At 38.2% G+C, this 26,738-nt stretch overlaps 1 protein-coding gene across 1 annotated transcript in view; it reads left to right on the forward strand.

The window, feature by feature from the left end:
- Positions 1–26,738, forward strand: part of LOC141408552 (uncharacterized) — a 50,008-nt gene that overhangs the window by 6,406 nt on the left and 16,864 nt on the right. Inside the window, exon 3 of the mRNA XM_074015739.1 lies at positions 20,442–20,627. Coding sequence (XP_073871840.1) covers positions 20,442–20,497 — 56 coding nt within the window. The 3' untranslated portion in view covers positions 20,498–20,627. The remainder of the gene's footprint in view (positions 1–20,441; positions 20,628–26,738) is intronic.

A 26,738-nucleotide genomic window follows, 5' to 3' on the forward strand; every position in this document is an offset into this window, starting at 1 on the left:
GTACAGCAGCCCAGCAGCTCTGGGAACTTCATATGAAAGGCCAGGCAGGGTGTTGTGAAGGAAGGAAACTTTAGCGTCATTCTGATCTAGTTACCATTTGTAGCTACATGACCTTGGAGGTTACTTAAAGTCTCATGTTACCTACCTCATCTGTGAAATGGGGATAACAATGTCTACCTCTTAAAGAGTTATTATGAACTAAATTAAATTACAATGCGTAAGGTAACTAACAAAGAGTAGATGCTTAGTAAATGTAAGTTAGTTTATTTTTCTTACATCTATCCTTTTCCTTACCCTCTCACATCCCTTCAGGACTTCATAGGATTCTGAGTTTCTCCAAGACCTCCAGATTATATTATCTGTTTGACTCTTTTTAAGCCTTACTTTCAATATTATTTTATTCAACTAAGTCTGCCTTTTTACTACACAATCAAGTAGATAAATTAGCTCCCTTTCATCAAAAAGTAAATGCTTCAGAGATGTTAGTGCCTCTGTTCTAATTACTATAAATGCAGAAATGTTTTATATGTTAAATTTTAAGGAACACATACATAATATTATCTTAATTTTATGGCCCTACATATCTTAGATCTCATTCTGCAGAAAAGATGTTGATTTAGGGCCTATGTGTTGTAACATGGAGAAACAGAAAAAAAAAAAAAAAATAAGCCGTAACCACTTTCATTCATATTAGCATTAAACATAGGGAAGACAAGAAAAGATTTATGTTTGCAAACATGTATTCATTTATTCAGCATGTGCTTGACACTACTCAGATGCTAAAGGTACAAATATGAATAAGAGTCCCTGCCCTCAGTTTGGTAAAAGAGAAAATAAGTAAACAAATGCAGTACAGTGCAAAATGCTCTAACAGAGTTCTTACCAGGTACAGTGATAGGACATGGAGTAGTTCACAGATGAAGAGGTACTAACCTAGGTATTGAAGAATAGGAGCTTCCCAGGTGGACAAGGAGGAGGGAGAGTATTCCATACAAAGAATAGTATTGCAAAGCCATTGAAGCATGAGACATCATGGGCATTTCTGGAACTGTAAAGAGATTGGTATGATTTGTGGGGCGGGTGGGGGGAGATGGAAATGGAAAAATGAGACTGGATAGGTAGATGGAAGCCAAATCATGGGAAGCCCTATAGGCCATTCTGAGAAACCTGGACTTTATTCTGTAGGTGGTAAGGAACTGTTAAAAGTTTTAAAGGAGACAGAAGTCTTGATCAATTTTTATTATATTTAATTGCAATTTAATTATTTTTCAAAACCCAATGCTGATATTGAATGAAGGTTAATTTGAAAGAATGTAAGACCAAAGTTAGGAAAATCATTTAAGAAACCATTATAGTTGACCAAATGAAAGATAAAGTTCTGTAAGGCAATGGCAGTAGCAGTACCATTTGGGAAGGAAGAATTAATTGAATTAATAACAGCTATAAAACTTTCTTATCAATTCCATAGATTTGGAATGTGGGGAAAAGGAGACTGTGAAGAGGGTTCCCCAGGTCTAGCCTAGGTGACTGGAATATCTTGAAACCATTGAGCAGGATAAGAAGTACTAGAGGAATAATTGAGAGTAAACATTATGGATTTCCTTTTGAACAGATTGACTCCAAGTGGGAATGTTTCTTGGCCATTGGATGTATAAGTCTGAAGCTCAAGAAAACAATCTGGGCTAGAGGTATAGATTGGAAGCCTGTAGTATATATGGCGAAGGAGAACCCTGGGAGAAAAAGAGATATCCCCTATGAGAGTATATAGTGTGAGAAGAGAAGAGGATTTGTTTTTGAACTCGGGAATACCAACATGTAAGGGACGAGGAACTAAAGAATTGCTCAAAAGAATGACTGAAAAGGAAGTAGCAAAGCTAGAAAGAGAATCAGACAGGAGTGGTGTCACAAACCAAAATGAGGAAGTTTCCAGAAGGGGGACAAAAAAAACATAAAATACCACATTCTAAAAAGATGTGGAGAGGAAAGTAACCACGGGCATCAATGAAACCTGACAATGACAAGTTTCGTTGTCAACCTTATGTGGAACAGTTGCCACAGTTGGGGCAGAAGCCAGATTGCAGTGGATTGAGGAATGAATTAATACTTATTTTGACATTAAGAAAAGAAAGTTTCATTCTAGAAAGTTTGGCCAGGAAAAAGCGTTACATTTAGTTTCATTATTATTTTGTTAGTTTTAGTGTAAAAAGAAAATTTGAATAGTTTATTGATACAATATAAAGTACACATACACCAACCTTTCTCCTGTGTAAAAAAAAAAATACGTTTAAAATAACAGATTCCCCTTAATGGTATGCTAACTACAGTCTTCCCTACATTTCTAGAAATAGATATGATAAACCAACACTTATTTTGTATTCACAGTGGTATCCTACAAATAAAAGAGTAAAAAAATATGACAGTGAGGCTACAGATTCTATATAATACAGAAACAAATATAAATGTCTAGCATAGCTCTTAGAGGTTAAAATAACTAAACAGTTATTATCTGGCTTCAATGAGTCATACAATCTTATTCTGATTCTGTTTTTCTTGTACCCCTTTGAAGTCAGTGAGAAAGCTCCCTTTTGAAAAGATTCAGATGGTAAGATCATTGAAATGATCTTGTTCAACATTCTTTGTTTAAAATCACTATATTTTTACCAGCTCCAGAAATAATAAACAAACAACTAGATCTACTAATGAAAAGCAAAATAAAGACTTGTACATTTACAGAATTTGTTTAATGTCTAGTCAGATAATTCAGACAAAAGCAACAGTATTTTATGTCATTTTCCTGCTAAATGACCAGGATTAACTGCAGCGCTCCAGTTCTTAACCTAACATCAATCTTCACTAGAATTATGCTTGGACTGTTCCCAGTGACAACTCTCTAGCATGGTTTGGTGCTTTGGTAACTATATTAAATATAAGTGCAAACTGTGAAAAATAACAAGAACCCTTATATAAATTCAAGGTTTTAATACTGTATTTTGGGATGTGTAATCATGTTTGAAAGGATGACTAACATCCACTCTAACATGAACAACACTTTAAACAAATCAAAACTACGGCTCTTTAACCAGTGAACTTCATGGCTATGGCTGATTTTATTCCTTAGAGACCCTCCTTTTTACAGGTGAAACGGTTTACATCAGATTTCCTCTCATTATAGCCTCTCAAATGTTGTCCAGACCAGCAAGCCACTCTCTTTAAACAAATACCAGCCAACCAGGAAACCATGAGGTTTTATTGTGCTATAAAATAGACCAGATATTTCTAAACCTTCATAGGAATGAACCTGACTAAATCTTTACTAAAAATGGTTTCAAAATAAACTGTGGGCTCCAAGTTTCTCTAACAATCAAAATTCCTTCATCCTTCATCAATCTCACTCTCAAACTCTTTACTCTTCCAGAGTTACACATTGCAGGAAGTTTCTCTGGCCACATATTCATAATAATAACTAAAGGCTCCACTTCTGTTTACTTACTGGGATATAAGAATGAAGGTATATATTAGCTTTATTCCCTGCATACATTCACATTTGTCAAAATTCTGTTTCAAATTTTCTTGTGTACTACCAGCCCCTAAAACATGAGCTACCACTTCTTGTATCATGGGCATAGAAAGCCTGAATTTTGGCTAGGCACAATGGCTCATGCCTGTAATCCCAGCACTTCAGAAGGCTGAGTTAGGAGAATAACTTGAGGCCAGGAGTTCAAGACCAGCCTGGGCAACATAGTGAACTCCTGTCTATACAAAAAATACAAAAATCACTTAAAAAAAAATAAGCCTAAATTTTACAAAGAGTTAAGTGGGATCTTCACCTTCAAAAAGCATATCCCCTTTGATTCCATTCAGCAAATATTTATTAATTTAAGCCCTGTCCTAGGTACCCTCGAAAAGTATGTGTTGCATGCATTTGTGTGTTGCGTGTATGTGTACAAGTGTTAGGATAGAATCAGTTGTAAATGGTCAGTGGGGAACAAGAAATACACAAATAACTGTAATACAAAATGGAATGTCCTGAAACAGCAGTCCCAACCTTTTTGGCACCAACGACTGGTTTTGTGGAAGACAATTTTTCCACGGCCCATGGAGGATGATTTCGGGATGAAACTATTCTACCTCAGATCATCAGGCATTAGATGGAGCATGCAACCTAGATCCCTTGAATGCGCAGTTCACAAAAGGATTCATGTTCCTATGAGAATCTAATGCCTCCACTGATCTGACAGGAGGTAGAGCTCAGGTGGTAATGCTCACTCACCTGCCACTCACCTGCTGTTGTGCAGCCTGATTCCTAACAGGCCGTGGACCAGTACCCGTCTGGGGGTTGAGGACCCCTGTCCTAAAAGATAGCCAAATTGCAATGAGGATCAGGAAGGGTGACATAAAGTAGATGAGATTTAAAATCTGTCTTAAAGGATGGGTAGGATTTAGATATAAGAGAGGATGGCATTGCAAGGAAGAAAAAAAGGCATAAAAATGAAAGTGTTCATGGAATCATTGTTTTATCAGAAGATAAAGTACGAGAATGATAACAATAAAAATATTATAAAGCAACTACAGCATGTGAGGTCCTCTAAGCGTCTTACTCTCATCCTCACAACTATCTGCCGGTAGAAATAATAATCCTCATTTTTACAACATATGGGACAATTGAGATTAAGTAATTTGTGGGGCAGAAAGATTAAGTAATTTGTCAAAGATTACACATCTAGTAGTTGGTGGAGCCAGGATTTGAAACCAGGCCATGGAACTCCAAAGCTCTATTTTCTTTCCATTATAACAGTAATTGTTAAACTTTGGTACACAAGAATCATCCAGATAACTTTTACCCAGATGATAAAAATGCTGTTGCTGAATGCTAACTCCAGAGATTCTGATTCATTAAACCCGAGATGGGACTGAGGAATCTGCATTTCTACCAAGCACCTCAAGTAACCCTGAGGCAGGAGGTCTAGGAACCACATTATCCTGAGGTAGACCAGCATAGTTTCAAATAGACCCTGGAATAGATTTGAACATACTTAATGATGAGTGTTATGGACTAAATTGTGTTCATTCAAAATTGGTATGTGAGACCCTAAGCCCAATGTGTCTGTATTAGGAAATGGGGCCTTTAAAGAGGCAATTAAGGTTAAATTAAGTCCTAATGTTGGGGCACTAATCCAATATGACTGATGTCCTTATAAGAAGAGAAAGAGACACCAGGGATGGAGAGAAAAAAATATGAAGACACAGCAAGAAGGGGTGAAAGCTAAGGAGAGAAGCCTCAGGAGAAACCAACCCTGCCAGCACCTTGATCTTGAACTTCTAGCCTTTCTAGTCTCCAGAACTGTGATAAAATAAAGTTCTGTTGTTTAAGCTACTATGGTGTTTTGTTATGGAAGTCCTAGTAGAGTCATACAATGAGTTAAATTAACTTCCTGCTTATCCTAATCTATTTACATCTGTCATATATCAGGAGCTGTCCTAAAGAAGATCCCTAATTATTATCGCTATCATAAAAATTCACGTTTATATGGCATTTTATAATTTACAAAGCCTTTTCACATGCTCTGTTACACTTGAACTTTGCAACAGCCTACAGGGTAACCAAACTCAATAAGGCAATAGGACTTGCCCAGGTTTCTTACAAGTTGTAGAGCTGAGTTCAGGTCTCCTTACCCCAAATCCTATGCTGATTTTTTCTACATCACACTCACATGCATATGCATGCACACATATCATGAAGTATGATTAATATATAAAAGACCCATCTAAGGATATGTCTTTCTTTAGAGAGAAAATGCCTTTACTTGATTTTCTAGTTATGTAAGATACAGTTTCAAGAATTTAAGAGATGTGCCAAAATGGTAGTAACATAGATAAGAAAAGAATACGGTACAAGATTCCGAATGTTCATTTTTCTTTTCAAACAATTGACTAGGCAGTAACAAAATGGTCTCATTTATATGAATTAAGATTATGCTTTTGCTCCTTCACGGCACACACTTTTTCAGTGGTTTTCTAGCAGTGTTTTGCTCAAATGCCAAGTGTTATAAATTTGTAGACTGCCACACTATACAAAAGATTACAGTTAAGTAATAATAAAAACTGTAAATAGGGAAAAAAAAGTGAAAGAACAGTTAGAGATAGAGGAAGTGATTCCTTTACTTTCATTTTATTTTCCAGCACTTCCTCTTTATTTAAGTTAGCAAAAATAACATTTTTTGAATTGGTATTTGCAGAAAATAGTTCATAGAACACAGTCAACATTGTATACTACATTTCTGTAGATCCAGTACAGGAGGTAGATTCTAATTCTGTCTTCCTCATACCCTACCATTTTATTGTTAGCTAAGGTCTTATTCCCTGGTGGCATTGTGTTAGTTTGTATCCTCTGAGAAACAAATCCCAAAACAGAATTAGACGTGCAAGTGACTTACTGTGGAAAATGCCTATGAAAGGTAAGTGGAAGATAGCCAGAGGAAGTGGAGAGAGTCTTCAGACTGTGATGCAAGTCTCACAATAGGGAAAGTGGGGGAAAGGAAGGAGGATTAGGTAGAAAGAGCCTTATACTACAGCATCATTCTAAGAAAGTGTCAACCAGGCCAATGTGGAGTCTTCAAGCCAAAGTCACCTGTTAAAAGGAGTCCCTCATCTCACAGGAATGGGCCTACATTATACCCCTGCTGTTATTGACTAGGAGAAGCCCAAAAGAAGTATTGCCTCAGTACAGAAACAGGGGTAGATCCGGAAGAGTAAGGGTCCAGTAGTTACTTATGCTCTCTATAGCAGAATATTTGAGTGACAAATTTTCTTTTTTGAGAGAGAGTTTCGCTCTTTTTGCCCAGGCTGGAGTGCAGTGGCGCGATCTCGGCTCACTGCAACCTCTGTCTCCCGGGTTCAAGTGATTCTACTACCACAGCCTTCCAAGTAGCTGGGATTACAAGCGCACGCCACCATGCACAGCTAATTTTGTATTTTTAGTAGACACAGGGTTTCACCATATTGGCCAGACTGGTCTCAAACTCCTGACTTCAGGTGATCTGCCTGCCTTGGCCTCCCAAAATGCTAGGATTACAGGTGCGAGCTACCACACCCAGGCTGAATGACAGATTTTCTTGATTCCCACAGTCCACCTCTTTCTCTGGACAGATCTGCTTCTCTATGCAAATTTAGGGAACACATCCTCGATGTTTCCTATAGACTTTCTTCCTGAGGGAAAACTTAGAAGGAAGTTAGTGAGATGAACTAGAGCCCCATTGCTGCAGTTGGGCTTGAGACTGCAACAAGGTACTTAACATCTCCCACCTCTATTATCCATTCCAAGTCCTCTCAACCTCAGCTATCACCTTGGCAAGTATTGGAAGCTTACCTTGTGGTGTGACCCAAACCTTCATTCCTGATGGGTCTGAGCCCTTGGCAGTCATACCCTTTTCGAGTCAGAGTTGTACATGTCCTTTCACAGCTACGGTGGGCCAAAGGAGTACCAGCAGGCTTTCAAGTAGATCACATAGGAGTTGCATACATATTCCTATCCATATTGTCTATAAGCAGCACTACCTCCTCCTGATGATCAGGGAGTCACCTGTTCAAATGTTTTTTGTGTGGTACTCTATACCCATAGATCAGACATTCTTTAAGCCCCTGGATTATGATTCTGGCTAAGGTACTACAATCAGGAAAGACAAGCCTGTACCCAGAATCGGTGAAAACAACCCTCTAGCCCTTTTAGTTGACTTACCACCAAGTGGCCAGTTGGTCTTATTAAGAAATAGTGATATAACAGCATTGATCTCTGTTTCTGACAGGTAGGACATTCAGAAACAGCAGAAGCTAGGTCAGCTTTGGCGATGGGAGGTCCATGCTCCTGGGCCCATGCATAGCCTGTCTCTGGCACCATGGCCACTTTGTTCATGTGCCAAAATGTCAGTTTCAGGGTAGCCAACAACAGAGACTGGCTTATATAAACTGGTCTGGTTATTATATCTGCTTCACTGTTCACAATCTCTTCCATGGTAGATACTTTCTGTTGGGCCATAATATGTCACACTAAACTCTTCATGTTTACCTGCATGCCTCTGTCCCAGAACTCCTTCTCTAAAATCTTCCAATTCTTTTCTTTCCAGGCCCCTGACCAGACAGCCAGGCCATTGGCTATTTCCCAAGTCTATATATACTGGGCCACTTCTCATTCCACAAAAAGTCAGTGACTAGGTACACTGTTTACAGATCCATGCACTGGGAAGATTTTCCCTCTCCACTGTCTTTCAAGGCTATCCTTGAATGTGTTTGTAATGCAGCCATGGTCCATTTTGAACTTGTACTCACATACAGAATAGACCCACCCAAAAATCAAGCTTAAGCTTCCCTTCTCCTTCAGTTGGTCATACAGGGCCCCCATATGACCATAGGAACAAGCTAGGGAAGGGTGCTGTTTCAGCTGTTGTGAATGGCATGCTGGTCTGGGCTACCTGCTCATGCAATTTGCCATGTCCCTTGTCCTTCTCAGGCTCAATCCTTGATGTAATTTTCCATATTAAAGTAGACTACTGCTGGACCTATACAGCTTTGTGATTTAACATATCCAGCAGAACCAAACTTGTAATGTGCAGTTCTAGACCCATGGTCACTTTGTGCCCCATGGTGAAGCACTCTGCCTCTACCAGTCCCAGTAACTCACCAAGAGCTTTTTCTCAAAAGACATATAATTCTATGCTACAAATGGCATAGCCTTGCCCCAGAATTCCAGGGCCCTACATTGTTATTCTCCCAATGATACGTGCCATAAGACACTGCATGTTTTCCCACCACTGTCACCTCTAACACCATGAAATATGCTGGATTGTATGCCCCAAGTGGCAGCTCTGTTTGCAGTGCAGCCTGGACCTCTTCTCTCAAAGCTGGCAACTTTCTATGTCACTAGTCTAGCAGTATTCATAGGTTTGGAATACATCACCTCCAGAACCCAAAGAGGCCTACCAGCCACGTCATTTCCTTCTTTGTGGTGGCAAACGCAAGATGCAGCAATTTTCTTTTACTTTGAAGGGGATATCTTGTCATGTTTCTAACCATTGGATTCCTAAAACACTTCATTGAAGTTTCAAATCCCGGAATCTTCATAGGATTTATTTCCAATCCTCTGCAACACTGTGTCTTTACCAAGGCCTTTAGCATACTAGTGCCTTCTTGCTCATTCTGAACAATCAGCATAATGTCATCAATGTTAATGTATCAGAGGAATGTTCAGGCAGTCCAGATTTCTTCAGAGTATACTATGACAGAAGGTAAGAACATTAATATAGCTCTAAGGCAAAAGTGTAATTGAAGATTGTTATCTAATCCACAGGAATGTGAACAGTTTCTGATCCTCTCTTCTAATTGGAATAGAAAAGAATGTATTCATCATATCAGTTGCCACATACTATGTGCCTGAGGCCTTATTAATCTGTTCTATTAATTACACAATGTCCAGCAAAGCAACTGCAATTGGGGCTACTAATTGCTTGACCCCAAACTCCTAAAAGTCTGCGTAGATACCCAGTCTTACATACTTTTCTATCTAGAGCATCTAGGACCTAGGAGATATTCTATATGTATTTTATGAATGGATTAATAAATTGCGTATGACATTCAAGAAGATGCCTACTAACTTAGGTTGATTTAGCTGATGACCTTAGCTCATAGGGTTATGAGAATTAAATGAGTTACTAAATGGAAAGTATTCACAATAGTGTTTGGCACATAAAAAGCATTTAGTAAATCTTATCAATTGTATGTTTCCAGGCCACAGAGAACCATCAGATATGATAGAGAGATTGACATTAAGCTAACTCCTTGACCAGAAGTTTAAATGAAACATGAGAGACATGTGTTGGCCTTTAAAGTGAAAGAGTCTGGAACATTTTTCCTGAGAGTGTGAGGTTTCCAAGGAAAACTCAAAAGAAAACTGATTGTAAAGCTGGAAAGAAATAATTACTTATAGAAACAGACACTTTCATAGCTAGTGGAGAGAAAAAGGTGGTTACTGTGTGCCAATTCATTACTAGCATTGCTATATTTAGGATAATTTTGAGGGCCGAGTGTGGTGGCTCATGCCTGTAATCCCAGCACTTTAGGAGGCCAAGGTGGGAGGACAGCTTAAGCCCAGGAGTTTGAGACCAGCCTGGGCAACATATTGGGACCCCATGTCTACAAAACAAAACAAAACATTGAAAAATTAGCTGGGGGTGGTGGCGCATGCCTCTAATCCCAGCTACTCTGGAGGCTGAGCCAGGGAGGTTGAGGCTGCCGTGAGCTGTGATGGTGCTACTGCACTCCAGCTGGGTGACAGAGTGAGACCCTGTCTCAAATTAAAAAAAAGAAAAGAAAAAAGATAATTTCAGAAAATCTCAAAGTTAAAATTTTTGACAAATGCTTTTTACTAATAAAGCAAAGCATGATCTTGAAATAAAGTGAATGAGTACAATTATGCCTACTAGCCATTCCACAAAAATGGTGTTTTCCATTACCTAAATAACTATTTCCATGTAAAAATAAATTAAAAGTACACTCAGTTTTCATCTCTGACATAGGTCAATGAACCAGCTAATACAGGAAAATGAAAAGGTATAATAACAGGACATACCCTACTCTTCGTTAGAAAAAAAGAATATTTTTTCTTGTACAATACTGTGATTTGAGAGGCCTTAAAGCTGCTATTCTCTGACATTAGCTTTGTGGTCAAATTTTAAATGATCTTGATAATTCTCAGGAAACCCCAAGTTTCATAAAACTTTCCCAACAATTTTCACAATGAGAGCTGTGAAATAATTTCAGGGTCTCTAGGAAAGAATCCACGCTTGCTACTTTTAAGAAAGCTAGGAAATGGGTTGTTGGACAAGATCTAAACATGGATTCTTTCATCTACAAAAAAGTTGAACCACTATGAAGAATTTCCAGTGGCCACTCTGTTATCAATATACTGTCTCACAACTAGGTTTAGATGACCTCAAAACTTAGGAAATTTCTTTGCTTCTTTATTGCCAGTATCTCTGTCTTTACAGAACCTTCCAGAATAGAATCACTAGATTGAATTTATTCCTCCAGTAAGTCAGTTGCTTATTAGCACTTTTGACATCCAGATGGTTTGAGACAAAGGCTAAACCAGGGATAATTCCCAAGTATAAACAGTGGAAACTCTCTTTTGCTGAGGGACTCTAGTCTACTGGGCTGTGGGCCAGGGCATGGGTTTCTTTTGCAACATCACAACACTGCTGTGGTCTTTTCTATAACCCTTGCAAGTCAAGTCACCTGAGAAGCCAAGAGTTAAACTGGCTGTACAGTCTGAACTGTGAAGTTTGGAAATAAATTCAAATGGACCAATAGCCTAGATCTGTTTCATGAATAAACAGAGGAGTTCAGGCTTAGGACCCTATAAAGTTAAGTCAATATTAGTTATAGAGGAAATCCTGTTTGTTCTTCTTCTGTTGTAATTGTCCTTTTAAAAAGAACTCAAGTAGAGCTTTGGGGTATGTTATAATGCTAAAAACATCCTTTAAACACACACATACACATACACACACACACACACAGAAGTGTTTATAACCAAGAAGAAAGCAAATCACTGTTGTCCTTACTGTTAGGTACATGAGAATTAAAAGTGTTTGCTCAATATCCTTAAAAAATACAACTTAAAATGCCCTAACTTATGAAGTGGGAAATACTTATCTAGGTTCTGATGCCATATAGTCACCTTTTCATGATTATTACAATAAAGATAAGTAAGTTATTGCTATTAAAGCCCTTTAGTTATGCTGATTTGGCACAAATTTTTCCCAGTATTCATCACCTAGAAATTACACATAACAAGGTCTGAGTAATCCAGTGTTTAAACTTCTAGGGTACTAAGAGAGTGATTTCTAACCTCTTTGAAATTATGACACCCTATTTTGCCTGTTAGACATCACAACCTTCCTCGTGTTATACTGTTCCCACACACTCAAGGAAAACAATTAATCTATTATGTGATATAAAAAAACACTTAAATGAATTTAAATTAATCTTAATTTGCTTCAGGCTTTTACTTGTTTTTCTTTATAATTACCTCTTCTTTGAAGCTGAGTCACCCTAGGTTTAAGGCAAAATTAACCTCTCCTCTTGGTGTATTCTTTTAGCTCTTTATGCACTATGAATCTATATTACAGATTTTTTTTTTGAGACAGGGTCTCTCTCTGTCACCCAGGTTGGAGTTCAGTGGCACTATCTCAACCCACTGAAGCCTCGATCTCCTGGCTCCCCCACTTCAGCTTCCCAAGTAGCTGGGACCACAGGCGTGCACCACCACACTTGGCTAATTTTTTTTATTTTTTGTAGAGATAAGTTTTTGCCGTGTTGCCTGGGCTGGTCCTGAACTCAAGCAATCTGCTTTTCTCCACCTCCCAAAGTGCTGGGATCACAGGTGTAAGCCTCCACACCCAGCCTATATTACAGTATTTTAAAATCATATTTTTGTTGATTAATTTTAAGTCTTTCTCCCTGGCTTAAATGTAAGGGCCATGTTTATTCATCTGTTTTCCAGAATTTCTAGCACAGTGCTTAATAAAAAGGGAGAGTCAATAGATGTTAGATGAAGGAATTAGTGAATGAATGAACAATGGCTGTGGAGGCAGAAATATTCCAGCATGTCAAAAATATCAACCCAAGAATTATTATTCTAGTAGTTTAAAGATATGCCTGTATAAGATCATCTGTTACAGAACTTAAATCCAGTAAGAAAATGGATTCAAAAATACTTTATAAACTGCAAAATCATACACAAATGTGAGCAAATGTCACTGTTACTTACTCTTTAGTATCCTTCAGGGAATAGTTTCTGAATTTGTGAATCAAACTTTGAAAAAAATAATGAACTTGACTCATTGGAATAGTAGGACCATGAAAGGAATAATAAATGGAAGCCAGTTGACAACAAGTTGTCGTTTGGTTGTAATGTAATGCAGTGAGAGTTCAGTTTTGGAAAACCAGGCATTGGTGAGGTCTTTCAAATACTAATTTTTGTATCCTGGTTTATAAATGACCATTTCTTTAGATGCTTAGGATTTGGATAATTCCATATAGTACTCCCAGAAATATGTGTTACCAGGTATAAAACATACAGGCTTGATTGGTCAAGGAAACATGTCTTACATTTGGATAACTCTACTGAGAGGCTAAAATAACTGGTTCATTTTTGAAGTGACCACTGATAGTAAGCTTCTGCAGTTCTAGAAGAGGCAATAAACATATCAGGGCAATTTGACAGGCTACTTGGTTCAAACAGATGTTAGTGGTAGCCAAAGTTCACAAATTATGTCAATGAAGCTGAATTCCATTAAGTCAATAAGTAACTAAGGAAATAGTTAATTGAGATACAATCACAAACTAGAAAAGCAGGATAAATTAAAGAAGTCAGAGGAATAATCACATTTTTCAATAGTCACATGCTATCAGACAGCAGAATCTGATGTCTAGAAGATAAAGCAGGCAGATTTCAAAAATGGAAAAGGAGGCCATAGGCTAGAGCATGAGTAATTCCATAAAAGCGGTCAAATGGGAATCTTTCTGAAAAGCAAATGATGCCCTCACAGAAGAAAATTGCCTAAAAACTACTAGAACATAGTTTCTATGCTGCAAACATAATCTGGCCAAAGTCACACAGCTAGTTAGTTGCAAAATGGATTTTCAAAACCAGGTTGACAGCAAAGCCCATGTCCTCCACACTGTACTTCTCTCTCCTAGGCAAGGAATAATCAAGGTATGTGCCGAGCTGCCAGGCTGTGTTGTTCCTTACACCTTTCCTGATTTCAGTTTCAGTAAAGCCGTGAGTCACAGCAGCAGTAACAGTAAGAAGCTTTCAGCTTGAACAGCTCACTTGTTAACCCCCTGTATATATATTTAAAAATAAAAGACAATAAAGAGGCTGAAGATGAACTCAAACCAAGTAGCTGAATTTCTGAAGCAGCTAACCTATTTCTGAGCTAACAGTCTTAATGTGTATTAAGTTCTTACTTCTGTATTCTCTCAGAATTAGAGAGAAATGTCTATTTATTCATTCTTTCATTTAACAAGCAATTATTGAGTGCTTACCCTGTGCCAGTCACTGGAGAAACACAGATTAATAGAAAAAGATTTCTGCTGTTAAGAATCACATAGTTGAGGAAGGAAGAGGGAGGTAGAAACAGACAAGCAAATGATTATAGTACAATGTAGCATTCATATTGAGAACTAAAAAAAGAAATTAACAGTAATAAATATAGGAATGCTACATTGGGGGAAATATCCCTTCCCAATTTTTGGTGTTTCCTTCCAGATGAAGAAGATTCCACTAGTATGGTATTCCCTAAACTTTGTCCACCCCTCAACTCTTTCCTTCCCAGAGGAGGAGAAATTACATAATCTGATTGATTAGTATGAAAAAAGAAAGTGAGCATGCAACACAGGCCCCTTATTCCCTCCCTCAGCACCTACTCTCAGCAGGCAGCCTGAAAAGAAGATAACTTCTGTTCTTCCATGCCCTATGTTTTTCAGAGACTGGCTTCATGTAAGGAAGCCTAGAGAAGTCCAGCATTGTCTGTGAGTAGGGGTTCACTATTTTTTGTTCATAGATAAAAACCACATTCTCCACCATCAGTTTAATCTGTACTAAATGTGTTATTTCTCAAGAGGCAATATAATGTAGTGGTTAGGTGCATAGACTTGGGAGCCAAACTAGTTCATACCCTGAGTTTGCTACTTAATAATAGCCACGAGACTTTGGGTAAGTTACTTAACCTCCCCAGGGCTTCAATTTCTTCACCTACAAAATAGGGCTAATAGTATCTACTCATAGGATTATGTGAGGATTAAGGGAGTTAACATATATTAAGTGCAGAACAGTGCCTGTTACAAAATAAGTGCTCCAGTCGTTTGAGCTATCATTACTATTGTTATTATTTTAACCTTTATCTATTGTAATCTTATTTCTCAATTTGTTGAAAACTCAAGCAGGAAGAAGTGCTATTAATATTTATTGGGATCTGGTCAGGCACAGTGGCTCACACCTGTAGTCTTAGCACTTTGGAAGGCCTAGACAGGCAGATCATTTGAGGTCAGGAGTTCGAGACCAGCCTGGCCAACATGGTGAGACCCCCGTCCCTACTAAAAGTATAAAAATTAGCCGGGCATGGTAGTGCTTGCCTGTAATCACAGCTACTCAGAGGCTGAGGCACAAGAATAGCTTGAGCCTGGGAGGCGAAGGTTGCAGTGAGCCGAGATGGCACCTCACACTCCAGACTGTGCGACAGAGCAAGACTCTGTCTCAAAAAAAAAAAAAAGAAAAGAAAAGAAAACTGCATTGGGATCCTCCAACTCTCACCTCCAATAGTTAGGGAAGTTTAAGAAATCTTACACAGTTCTTACAGTCATTGCCCTTTTGTTTATAGTTCTTGGCTCTTTACCGGATGAAATTTGGAAGATTGTATCAGTGAGTGCCAAATGCCAGGCCAAGCATCTCAGACTTTAGCCCAAATTGGTTTGAGGTTGACGCCTCTGATTTCCATGGGTAAGGCAGGCAGGCAGCTCTTTACTTGATTCTCAAAGATTAAACCCATGTCCCTCAGGTTATCTGCACATTCCAGAGATCCCCTCTTGCTCTGGCCTCTGCGTGTCCTACTGTGGTCTTTGCAAAACCCTCCTAGGAAGGGAAGGCTCTTTCCTACCTAGTCACAATGATTCTTTCCCTGGATTCAGATCTGCCTTTCAGGAATTCAATGAGGGAAACAAACAGGTAAGCAAAAACAATTGGAATACAGTGTATTAAGTATAGTTTAAAAGAGATCTAAATGGTACCACAGAAGTGGACCAGTCAGGACAGGAAACAGATGGCATACTGAAAAGGAGTGATTAAAGAGAGTTTAATAAGGAAGTTATTTACAAAGGTATAGGCAATTAAGGATAGTGAAGCATCAACAGTGAAAATTGCTCCTATTCCTAGGCCTGAAGAGACAAAGGGAAAGAGCTATTACCAAACTTCAGAAAGAAAGCTATAGGAGAGAGCTACCTCACAGGAACTCTGTTTCAGTTAATCCAGCCCCTGCCAATCCAAGGCCTGGAAGAGAGGGATGTAGGGAAATATTACAATCATACTTTTCCGTCCTCTGAGTTTCTTTCAGGGTGTCCCACTGTTCAAATCTACTGGAAAGTCAGAGGACAAGGAAACCTGTTACTGTCATCCAAAGAGGTCAACCTCTGAGGACGCAGGGCAAGTAGAGGATGTTGGAGAGGGGATCTCAAGTGGCCAGCAAAGAACAACCCAGCACAGAAGCAAAGGAACTAACACTTTCTTAGGGTTTCAAATAAGACCTTTTAAAGGGGGTTATATTTGAGATAGGCACTGAAGGATAAGTAGGGGTTTACCAAATAGAGAAGTGAGTAAGACATTTTAATCAAAAGGATAGCATTGTCAATATCTCATAGATATACAAAAGAACTTGCATGGGGTATATATTCAGACAAGCAATCCCATTTGGCAGAAGCACATGATACTTCTAGAGAGATGGGTCTGAAAAGAAAAGTTAGGATCATACTTATAAAGGCTCTTAAATGCCAGCTAAAATGACTAGACTAGATCCTGTAGTTAATGAGGATCCACTCAGAAGCTTTCAGAGAAAGAGAGTGACATGAGCATAGTTAAGTTAGAAAAAGATTCCTCTAATGGCAGTGTAAAGGATGGACTAGAGTACTGAAAGACTAGAAGCAGGAAGATCATTTGGGGATCTTTGCCATAGTCCAAGCAAGATAAAGGTGAATGACACTAAAGCAGTGGCAGTGATAAGGAAGCAAAGATTCTGGGCATTTTCTGAAGATTTAATGAACAGAACTGGGTGACCTAGTAACTATGAGGAATGCAAAAAAAGACAGGCTCTAGATAAGAATCAAATTTCTAGCTTGAGAAACTAGATCTATGGTGGTACTATTAATTAGGAGAGAAAATTCAAGCAGAGTAGCTTTGTGTGAGACTGCATAGATTTCATCTTTCTGAGTACTGAGTTTATTGTGCCTATGGATCACTAACAGAAATATCTAGTTGGCAATGAACAATGGAAGGTCAGGACTCAGAAGAGAGATCTAGGAGCCAGATATACAGTCTGGAGAAGAACAATTCATTGTTTGGGTTTTTTTTTTTTTTTTTTTTTTTTTTTTTTTTTTTAGCCTATGTGAAACATACTCACCAAATTTTTCTCAACCTCTATAACTAACAAAGGAAAAAATGTTACTCATCATGTAATGAAATAAACCACAGAGTTAGAAATAAATCCACTGATGACACGTCTTACTAGGGAAGAGTTTTTCATCTGTTTGTTAATAATAGAAACTCATAACTCAGAATTGCATAGTAGTTTAGGAGTATTCTTTAAAAAAAACCCTCAGTTTTTAAAACTGAGTACTGTTTGCTTGTTATATTTAAAACTTGTTTATTTTGTAAATAATATCCAAATTTTCCATAAAAGCTTCGTTTTATTATTTAAACCCATATCCCAGTGACATGCAATTGTTCTTCAACTGAGACATTTGATAATACTGTGACAAGCAGAGTTCTTTTCTTCATAGTAAGTTCAATATAAATATTTACTGGATGAATGGATAGGTAGAAGGATAAATGAAAGCAGCAGAGTGTGATAAAGTAATTTTGATTTTGTTATAAATTTGATATTCATATATAAATGTATGAAAAACCATAATCAAGAGAGTATTACAAATAGTCTACTTTTGTTTCATTTGTGGAAGATGCCAGAATTATTTAGACAACTGCCTATTTCTCCTTTGTGTGCAGAGGCCTCAACCACCTTACTTAAAAAGAACTAAAATACTGTTCCAGTTCTTTGCTGTGTAAAATGAGCATAGCTATAGGGTTTCACTACTTTACTTCTTTTGTGTAGTTTACTGCATAATTATTTTGAAATCTCAGAAATATGGTTCTGATTATCTGAAACCAATGGAAGTCTGTCCTTAATACCATATAATTAGGCACAGTAGAACCAATTGATTTTTGGCCAGGCACAGTGCTCACGCCTATAATCCCAGCACTTTGGGAGGCCAAGGTGGGCAGATTACCTGAGGTCAAATGTTTGAGATCAGACTGGCCAACATGGTGAAACCCCGTCTCTACTAAAAATACAAAAAATTTAACTGGGCATGGTAGTGCACAACTGTAATCCCAGCTACTTGGGAAGCTGAGACACGAGAATCACTTGAACCTGAGAGGCGGAGGTTGCAATGAGCCGAGACAGTGCCACTGCAGTCCAGCCTGGGCACCGTCTCAGCTCACTGCAACATCTGCCTCCCTGGAACAAGACTCCATCTCAATTTTTTAAAAAAAATATTTTTAACTCCTAACTTTATACATGACCAATATGTGACTTAATAAACCTGTTTAAAATTATTGACCTTATTACTTTATTTTAAATTATTGACTTTATTACAGACTTTGTTAAAATTCTCTATTCAAAATAACTTTAGAAAAAATGTTCTGTTTTCGTGGTTGTCCATCCAGTGAAATTTGGAATGAGTCATTAATACACTGCATAACCATGTTCCTTCCCTACCTCCATCTTAATGTAGTTCTTTGTCTTCAATGGGCACAGTCAACACTGCATCTTTTATCACTCATCTGCCCAGCCCGCCCGGCCCACAAAATAAGTGGGAAGATTTCTTCCTAACTCCTGCCCTTTCTAAGAAAGGAAGCATAGACACATGGTGTAAAGAGGACTGGACCTAAAGTTAAATTATGACCAGGCCCAGTCACCCGTTGATCATATGATCTCTGGGTCAACAGAGCCTACTCTAAATGACTAAGTTAAAGGTAACAGGAAGATACAGAGGATACTAAAAATGCTTGACAAATTTTAAATTTCTGTTGAATATTTCAAAAATATTTCATTTATATCTCTTTCCTAGAGGGTACAGTCTATGTCCTAGTCATCTACGTATTTTTCTTTTCACCTAGCACAGTATCAGTTGCCAGTAAAATGAATTAAGGAACTGCTCCATACATTTTTTCCTTTCTAATTTTCTGTATTATCTAATGTTTCTTTAATGCAGATAAACTGCTCATATGATAATTATATGTCTCTTTCCTGTCTTAAATGTATATATTTTATATAGATATATGATATACACACTAATACATATATGATCATACTTACAATGGAAAGAAAGGAAATAGTTTAAAACTGACTTATGAATCAATACATAATATAATTTCGACATCTTATGAGAATTGTGTGTTATAGTACATAATATTTAAACACAAATTATATATTTCTGCTCTTCTAAACACATGGTTAGCAAAAACTGAAATGAATGTTTTGTTTTTCTATGACACAACTGGGTGAAAAGCAGAACTACACATAAGTTTCATAATAAAACTTCACACCACATCATGCTCGTCTGTTGTCAGATTTTGTTACATTCCCCCTACCTCAACCAAGACTCCCTGGGGCTGGCAAACAGGGCAAAGTTTGAGTCAAAACCATGCACTTCCTTTCAGCTTTAGGGATGCACTTAGAATTTTGGGGAAAAGCAAAAAAACAGCTGTTTTTTCCTCTAGATGTGGCAAGTCTGTCACTTTCAGTGTTTATTCCAACTCCAAACTCAGCACAAATAAAGACAATTGCCTGGGAAAGGAAGCGGGTAGAGGCTGGAGAATCCTAAAGTTCTATTCCACGCAAAATAAGGTATCAATGTTATGAGACTCCCTTGAAAAGAGACAAAGTTGGAAAGATGGCAGACCGGAAAGGGAGAGAAGGAGAGAAGAGAGAGAGCAGGGAGGGAGGGTGGGAAGAAGGAGGAAAGGAAGGAACAATCTAGTGAGGAGTATGTGTCATAACCAAAGATTAGGATTAACCCATTTCTGTGGTCCTGAGATCCAAGAAAAAAATGCACACCTGACCTAACTGTATTCCTTTGTCAAGAGGCCGGTTCCATACCGGAGACAGGTTATATTCATAGATGATTTTAAGGACAGTTTAAGGCATAGAGTTTTACTCTAAAAACTGAGAAACAAAAAATCCATCACTGTAGAATTTGTTTTGTTGCCCCATCTCTACTATTTATACTTTTCCACTTTAGCTATGCATAGAACATATCTAATTTTCATCTCAGCTTTTCAATTCTTTTGCTAAATAATAGTTAAAATTTATTGAGTTCTAACCTCATTTTAAGCACTGTGCTAAGTATTTTACATACTTTCATGGGGAAGCACTTAATTCCTCGCTTTTGATATTTCCCTCCACATGGGGAAACATCCATTAGAATAACTCGCCTGGCCTGTATCTACTTACTAACCCCCAGGACAGGAGAAGAGAGTTTGATGAGTTTGAGATGAGGAACAGGATGTATGATGAAGATCTAATATGACTCATGTTCCTTTTCCCTTCTTCATTGTCTTTCAGATATTCCACCCTGCAAAAAGCATGTATTCATGGTCAGCTGTCAGCAAGGCCAGTAGCATAGTGGTAAAGGCCTTGGCCCTGCAAGGTTGAGAAAAGACAATGACAAGTCAAATCCAGACCTACATTGGATGTTGGTCTACTAGGTGACTGTCTCCTGGAAATGTTATGCAGCTCAGCAAGGTGAAGGTGAGAATATCTTTGTTTTTTGGTAAACATGGAATGCATAGATTTCACATCTCACTGTGTGAGACCCCACAAAACAAAACCTAGAGAAGTATGTGAGAAAAATGCATCTCTAGGTTAGAAAACAAAAAGAGAAAAAAAGAAAAATGTCTGTGTAAGAAAGTAAAGGAAAGAAGTTGCTCAAATCCAGCAAATCATACCAGCCTTGCCATAGACACGAAAAGAAGGGATCAACCTAAGTTACAAGGTGAATTATCATAAAATCAAATGAGCCTTTCTGAAAAATAGTCATGGGACAAAGAAGGGATATATAACACTAGAGGCTTAACCCTTTCCTGCAGAGAAAAAAATGTAACTGAAAGAAATGCCACTCAAGGCTTGTGACATTCAAAGTGAAGACAAGACAAGGTCTTACGTAGTACATGACATAGGTGTAGACACTCACTAGACTGAAAGGAGTACTTGTTTCCCAAGCAGCTTTAATTCACATCTCTGCTGAGGATGATTACAATAGTAGGACACAGGAGGCAAGTCTTAGGCCATAGCAAGAGGTACAGGCAATAGCCTCTGTGGCACAGGATTGAGATACCTGTTCATAAGACTTCTTATCAGCATGAGGTGCCAGAAACGTGAGACTCAATGGGAAAATAGAAATTAAGAGGATTTGAATATGTTATAAAGGAAAGGCACTTCAAGTAAAACATATTAATTGGGGCTGCCATCATATGAAGATTTTAAAACTTTTATAGAAGCCAGAAGTGTTGCAAATGCTGCTCTCTGAGAGAGCAGATAGTATGCAGAAGTAGCTCTTCCTCTGATACTGGAAGTAAAAGATTACCTTCTTGATGGCTAATTTCTCCCAACTGAGTTTAAGCTCACAATTTCCTGACTCCTGAAAATTGGCTGTGACTGCCACCAAACTGTATCCAGAAACGCAACCATTTGTCACCTCCCCTGCTATCACTTTGGTCCAAGCCACAGTCATGTCTTCTTTAGATTATTGCAACAGTTTCCTAAATGGTCTTCCTGCTGCTGCACTTACCCTTTAGAGTCTCTTCTCAGCAGAGCATCCAGGTGATCTTGTTAATTCAAGTCAGTACCCTCCTCTGTACCCTGCACTGGCTTCCTATCTCATCAGAGTGAGCACTACATGGTCTGCCCTCTGTGTCCCCCTGATCTCATCTCATCACTCTTCACCTTGCTCACTGCACTCCAGCCACATAGGATTCCTTGCTGTTTCTTAAACAGTCCAGGAGTACTCCTGCCTCCTGTTTTTGCATTTGCTATTTCCTCCACCCTAAAATCATCACTGACTACATAGGCACATGGCTTTCTCTTTAACATCCTCTAGGTTTTTATTCAAAATAGTCTCCCTGGCTCTCCTAGCTAAAATTCTAATCCCCTCTCAACATCTCAAAACTCCATTCTTTTGTTTTTTTCTCCTTATCATGTCACTAATACGTTAAATATTTAATTATCTTGTTTAAAAAAGGTCTTCCCCAAAAGAATGCAATTTTGCTCCATGAAGGCAAGAATCTTTGTCTATTTTATTAGCTGCTAGAATATCTCCTGACACATAGTAGGCATTTAGTAATTATTTGCAGTATGAATGAATGAATCCTGATAAGACAAGCCTGGATTATCTCCATCCACCTATCGTTATGCAGATAACTTTGATATGGTCTTTGGACTCACCAAGTGATGCGATCTGGAGCCATATATCCTATATTATCAGCATTATAATCTAGGGATTAGCTTGCTTTCCAAATTGCATAGTGACTGAGCTAGAACTCTTATAATTCAGTATGTTCTAGGAATTCTTTGGACTTTATTTTATTAAGTGGGGATCATGAAAACAAATTCTGAGTTCTTGAAGGAACTGCATCCATCCTAGGAACTGCGCTGCTGACGGAAATGAGCACATCTGCCTTCTCTCGTCCAAGACTGAGTAGAGTAAGAAATAAGGAAAGACAAGTTTTGGATTTCAATTTTTTAAACTTTAACTCATAAAGTCAAAATAATTTTATTTAGGACTTTAATCTTTTTGGGCTTTAACTTATTTAGACTTAACTTGCAAGGGAATCTAATTTTTTTATTGTAATTTCTCCCTGGAATTTGATAATAGGAAGAAGTCTATATTCAGATGTGAAGCATCTTATTATTTTATATATTTTATACATATTATGCATACTTTTATATTATATATGATTTTATATGTTAAAATATATAATTCTTTATATATTAAGGCTAAAACTTTCCCTCTTCTCCAGTGTTTCTTTCCTTGTGGAAAGAGCTTCACTGGCACAATACTCCTGTCTGTTCTCTGCCAACCTCTCTCACTCCTCCCCAGGGAAACACTAGTGACTTTCCTTATTGATAAGTTTGGAAGAATGTATATAATCATGTATATTTTATATGTATGAAATAGAGACAGGATCTTGCTTTATATTTATACAATTATATATTGTTAACATATATAATCATATAATATATATATAATAGAGACAGGGTCTCGCTCTATGACCCAGGCTTAAGTACACCCAGGCTCAGAGCTCACTGCAGCCTCCAACACCGGAGCTCAAGAGATCCTCCTGCCTCAGTCTCTCAAGCAGCTAGAACTACAGGCACATGCCAGCAAGCTTGGCCAATTTTCAAATTTTTTATAGAGCTGAAGTCTCACCATGTTGCCCAAGTTGGTCTCAAACTCCTGGCCTCAGTGATCCTTCCACCTCAGCCTCCCAAAGTACTAGGATTATAGGCATGAGCCACTGTGCCTGCCTTGTTATATACTATTATTGGGGTATTTTTGTGCTGTCATTCAGTGCCATTGTGGAACTTCTGATGGGCTATATACATGTTACATCTATGAAAATCCACTGCTCACACTTCCTGCTGTGAGGATCATAATGGACTGATGGCCTCTGGACCCATCATCATGTTCACACTGAGGCCACACTTCCTACTAGCTGCTTCTACCAATGACTGAAGATGACTAGGGTACTAAAACATGCCCATTCCAGTGAAATAGAACTCTTCCAACAAGGAACTTTGGCTGAAGGATTCTCCATCAACCAGGTTTAACCTTTCTAAGAACTGCTGCATTGCAGTCTAAGATTCTACCTACCCAGTTGTCCTTCCTTCCCTCTCTTCTTGCACAGATGTCAGACCTACACCATGCTTTGGAGGCATTCCCTGTCTTCACCTGCTCCTCCATCCAATAAATCTCTTCCATTTCTCATCTTTTCTTGGCATCTGCTTCTCAGTGGACCCAAAGATACATACTATGTAATAGGACAACTTGGCTAGACATCGTCTGGGGTGGGAAATTGATTTTCAGCCGTGGGTACAATGTTGCCTACAAGTTATTTTATGTAATGTATTAATCTGGCCTATTTCAGAGCATTCTGTGGTCAGAAGCAACCCTGGACAGTACCAGGAGGACCCACAGCACAGAGGATCACAATTAGTGTTAGGAGAACAGTCTTATGAATAGAATAGTAAGAATAGAACTATCTTGATTGTCTGCTGATCGCTTCTCCACAAGAGGATGACTACAGCTTGATGGAATATAGGCTAAATGGTCAAGCCCAATGTATTAAGAGAATTAGAGTCTGGGAAATGTTCAGGGCTAAAACTGTCCCTCTACTCCAGTGTTTCTTTCCTTGTGGAAAGAGCTTTACTGGCACAATACCCCTGTGTGCTCTCTGCCAACCTCTGTCAGTCCTCCCCAGGGAAACACTAGTGACTTTCCTTATTGATAAGTTTGGAAGAAGAATTTTACAATGCTCATCTCGTCTCCTTCCTCCTTCATTTTAACATAATATCCACAGAGAGCATGCACTCTATTCTGTTCCTCTATATCATATATTTTACAGGGGCAGGCTCATGCACAGGGAGACCAGCAGGTCCAGCTGGTCTATATGTGTGGCGCTATGTGTCAGTAAACCTATTATTCCTACACATCTAAGCCACATCCTCAATTCTAGCCTTTAGCAGTTTATCAGGTGATATTGTGACTGCTATTTATTTTTTCCTTTTTGCCTTATAATTGATTCAGAATTCCATTAATATATTCCCTTTTTACCTAGCAGAAAACAGGTATATCAACTTCTACAAGATTATACAGCTAATAAGTGTCAGAATTAGAACTCAAGAAAAAGTCCTTAGCCTCTCTGCTTTTTAATTTTGCCATTTCTTTTTATAGCTGTTTCATGATAAAGGCTTTTGATGCACATGAATTAGAAACATCCAATTACTGAATACATCAGTAGTGTTGATAAGGTTTGGTCCTGTAGGCCTGCATTTATTTATCCTGGATTTTTAAGGTTTTTAAACTATTACATTGTTACATTTGAAATCTCTCCCTGAGTGTCTTGACAAACATTTCAAAACAGATTATTTCTTTTTTTTTTTTTTTTTCTTTTTCATTCAGACAGGGTCTCACTCTGTAGCTTAGATTGGAGTGCAGCAGTGTGATCACAGCTCACTGCAGCCTTGACCTCCCTGGGCCCAGGTGATCATCCTGAGAAAAGGTGATTTCATTTCCCAACTTCCAACTATGCTATAAAGCTACAGTAACCAAAACAGCATGGTACTGGTACAGAAACACATAGACCAATGGAACAGAAAAGAGAATCCAGAAATAAAGCTGCACACTTATAGCCATGTAATCTTCAACAAAATTGACAAAAATAAGCAATGGGGAAAGGACTGTCTGTTCAATAAATTGTGCAGGGAGAGCTGACTAGCCATATGCAGGGCAATGAAACTGAGCCTCTACATTTTACCATATACAGAAATTAACTCAAGATGGATTAAAAATGTAAATGTAAGACCACAAACTAGAAGAATTCTAGAAGAAAATCAAGGAAATGCCATTCTAGACATTGGCCTTGGGAAAGAATTTATGACAAGTTCTCAAAAGCAATTACAGCAAAAGCAAAAACTGACAAGTGGCACCTAATTAAACTAAAGAGATTCTGCATAGCAAAATAAACTATCAACAGAGTAAACAGACAACCTACACATTGGGAGAAAATATTTGTGAATTATGCATCCAATAAAAGTCTGATATCCAGAATCTATATGGAACTTAAACAATTGAACAAGCAAAAAACAAATAACCCTAATTAAAATAGGCAAAAGAAGCCAGGCACAGTAGCTCACGCCTATAATCCCAGCACTTTGGGAGGCTGAGGCAGGAGGATTGCTTGATTCCAGGAGTTTGAGACCAGCCTGGGCAACATAGTGAGACCCCGTCTCTACAAAAAATAAACAAAATTAGCACCAGGCATGGTATTGCATGCCTGTAGTCCTAGCTACTTGGGAGGCTGAGGTGGGAGGATCACTTGAACCTGGGAGACTGAGGCTGCAATGAGCCAAGATCATGCCACTGTATTCCAACCTGGGTGACAGAGTGAGACTCCGTCTCAAAAAAATAAAAAAATTAACGGACAAAAAAACATGAACAGACACTTCCCAACAGGGGACACAGAAGTGGCTGGGAAACATGAAAAGATGCTCCACATCACTAATCCTCAGAGAAATGCAAATCAAAACTGCAGTGAGATACCATCTCACACCAGTCATAATGGCTATCATTAAAAGTCAAAAAACAACAGCTGCTGGCAAGGCTTCAGAGAAAATGGAACACTTATACACTGTTGATGGGAATGCAAATTAGTTCAGCCATTGTGGAAAGCAGTTGGAGATTTTTCAAAGAACTTAAAACAGAACTATTATTCAACCTAGCAATCTCATTACTAGGTATATATCCAAAAGAAAATAAATTATTCTACCAAAAATACACATGTATTCTCATGTTCATCACAGTACTATTCACAACAGCGAAGACATGAAATCAACCTAGATACCCATCGGTGGTGGATTGGATAAAGAAAATGTGGTACATATAACCCATGGAATACTATACAGCCATAAAAAGGATGAACTCATGTTCTTTGCAGCAATTAGAGGTCATTATCCTAAGCAAATTAACACAAGAAGAGAAAACTGAATACCACATGTTCTCACTTATGAGTAGGAGTTAAACATTGGGTACTTATGTACATAAAGATGGCAGCAGTAGACTCCAGGAATTACCAGAGGAAGGAG

The sequence above is a fragment of the Macaca fascicularis genome, chromosome 14, assembly GCF_037993035.2.
Source record: "Macaca fascicularis isolate 582-1 chromosome 14, T2T-MFA8v1.1".
NCBI lineage: Eukaryota > Metazoa > Chordata > Mammalia > Primates > Cercopithecidae > Macaca > Macaca fascicularis.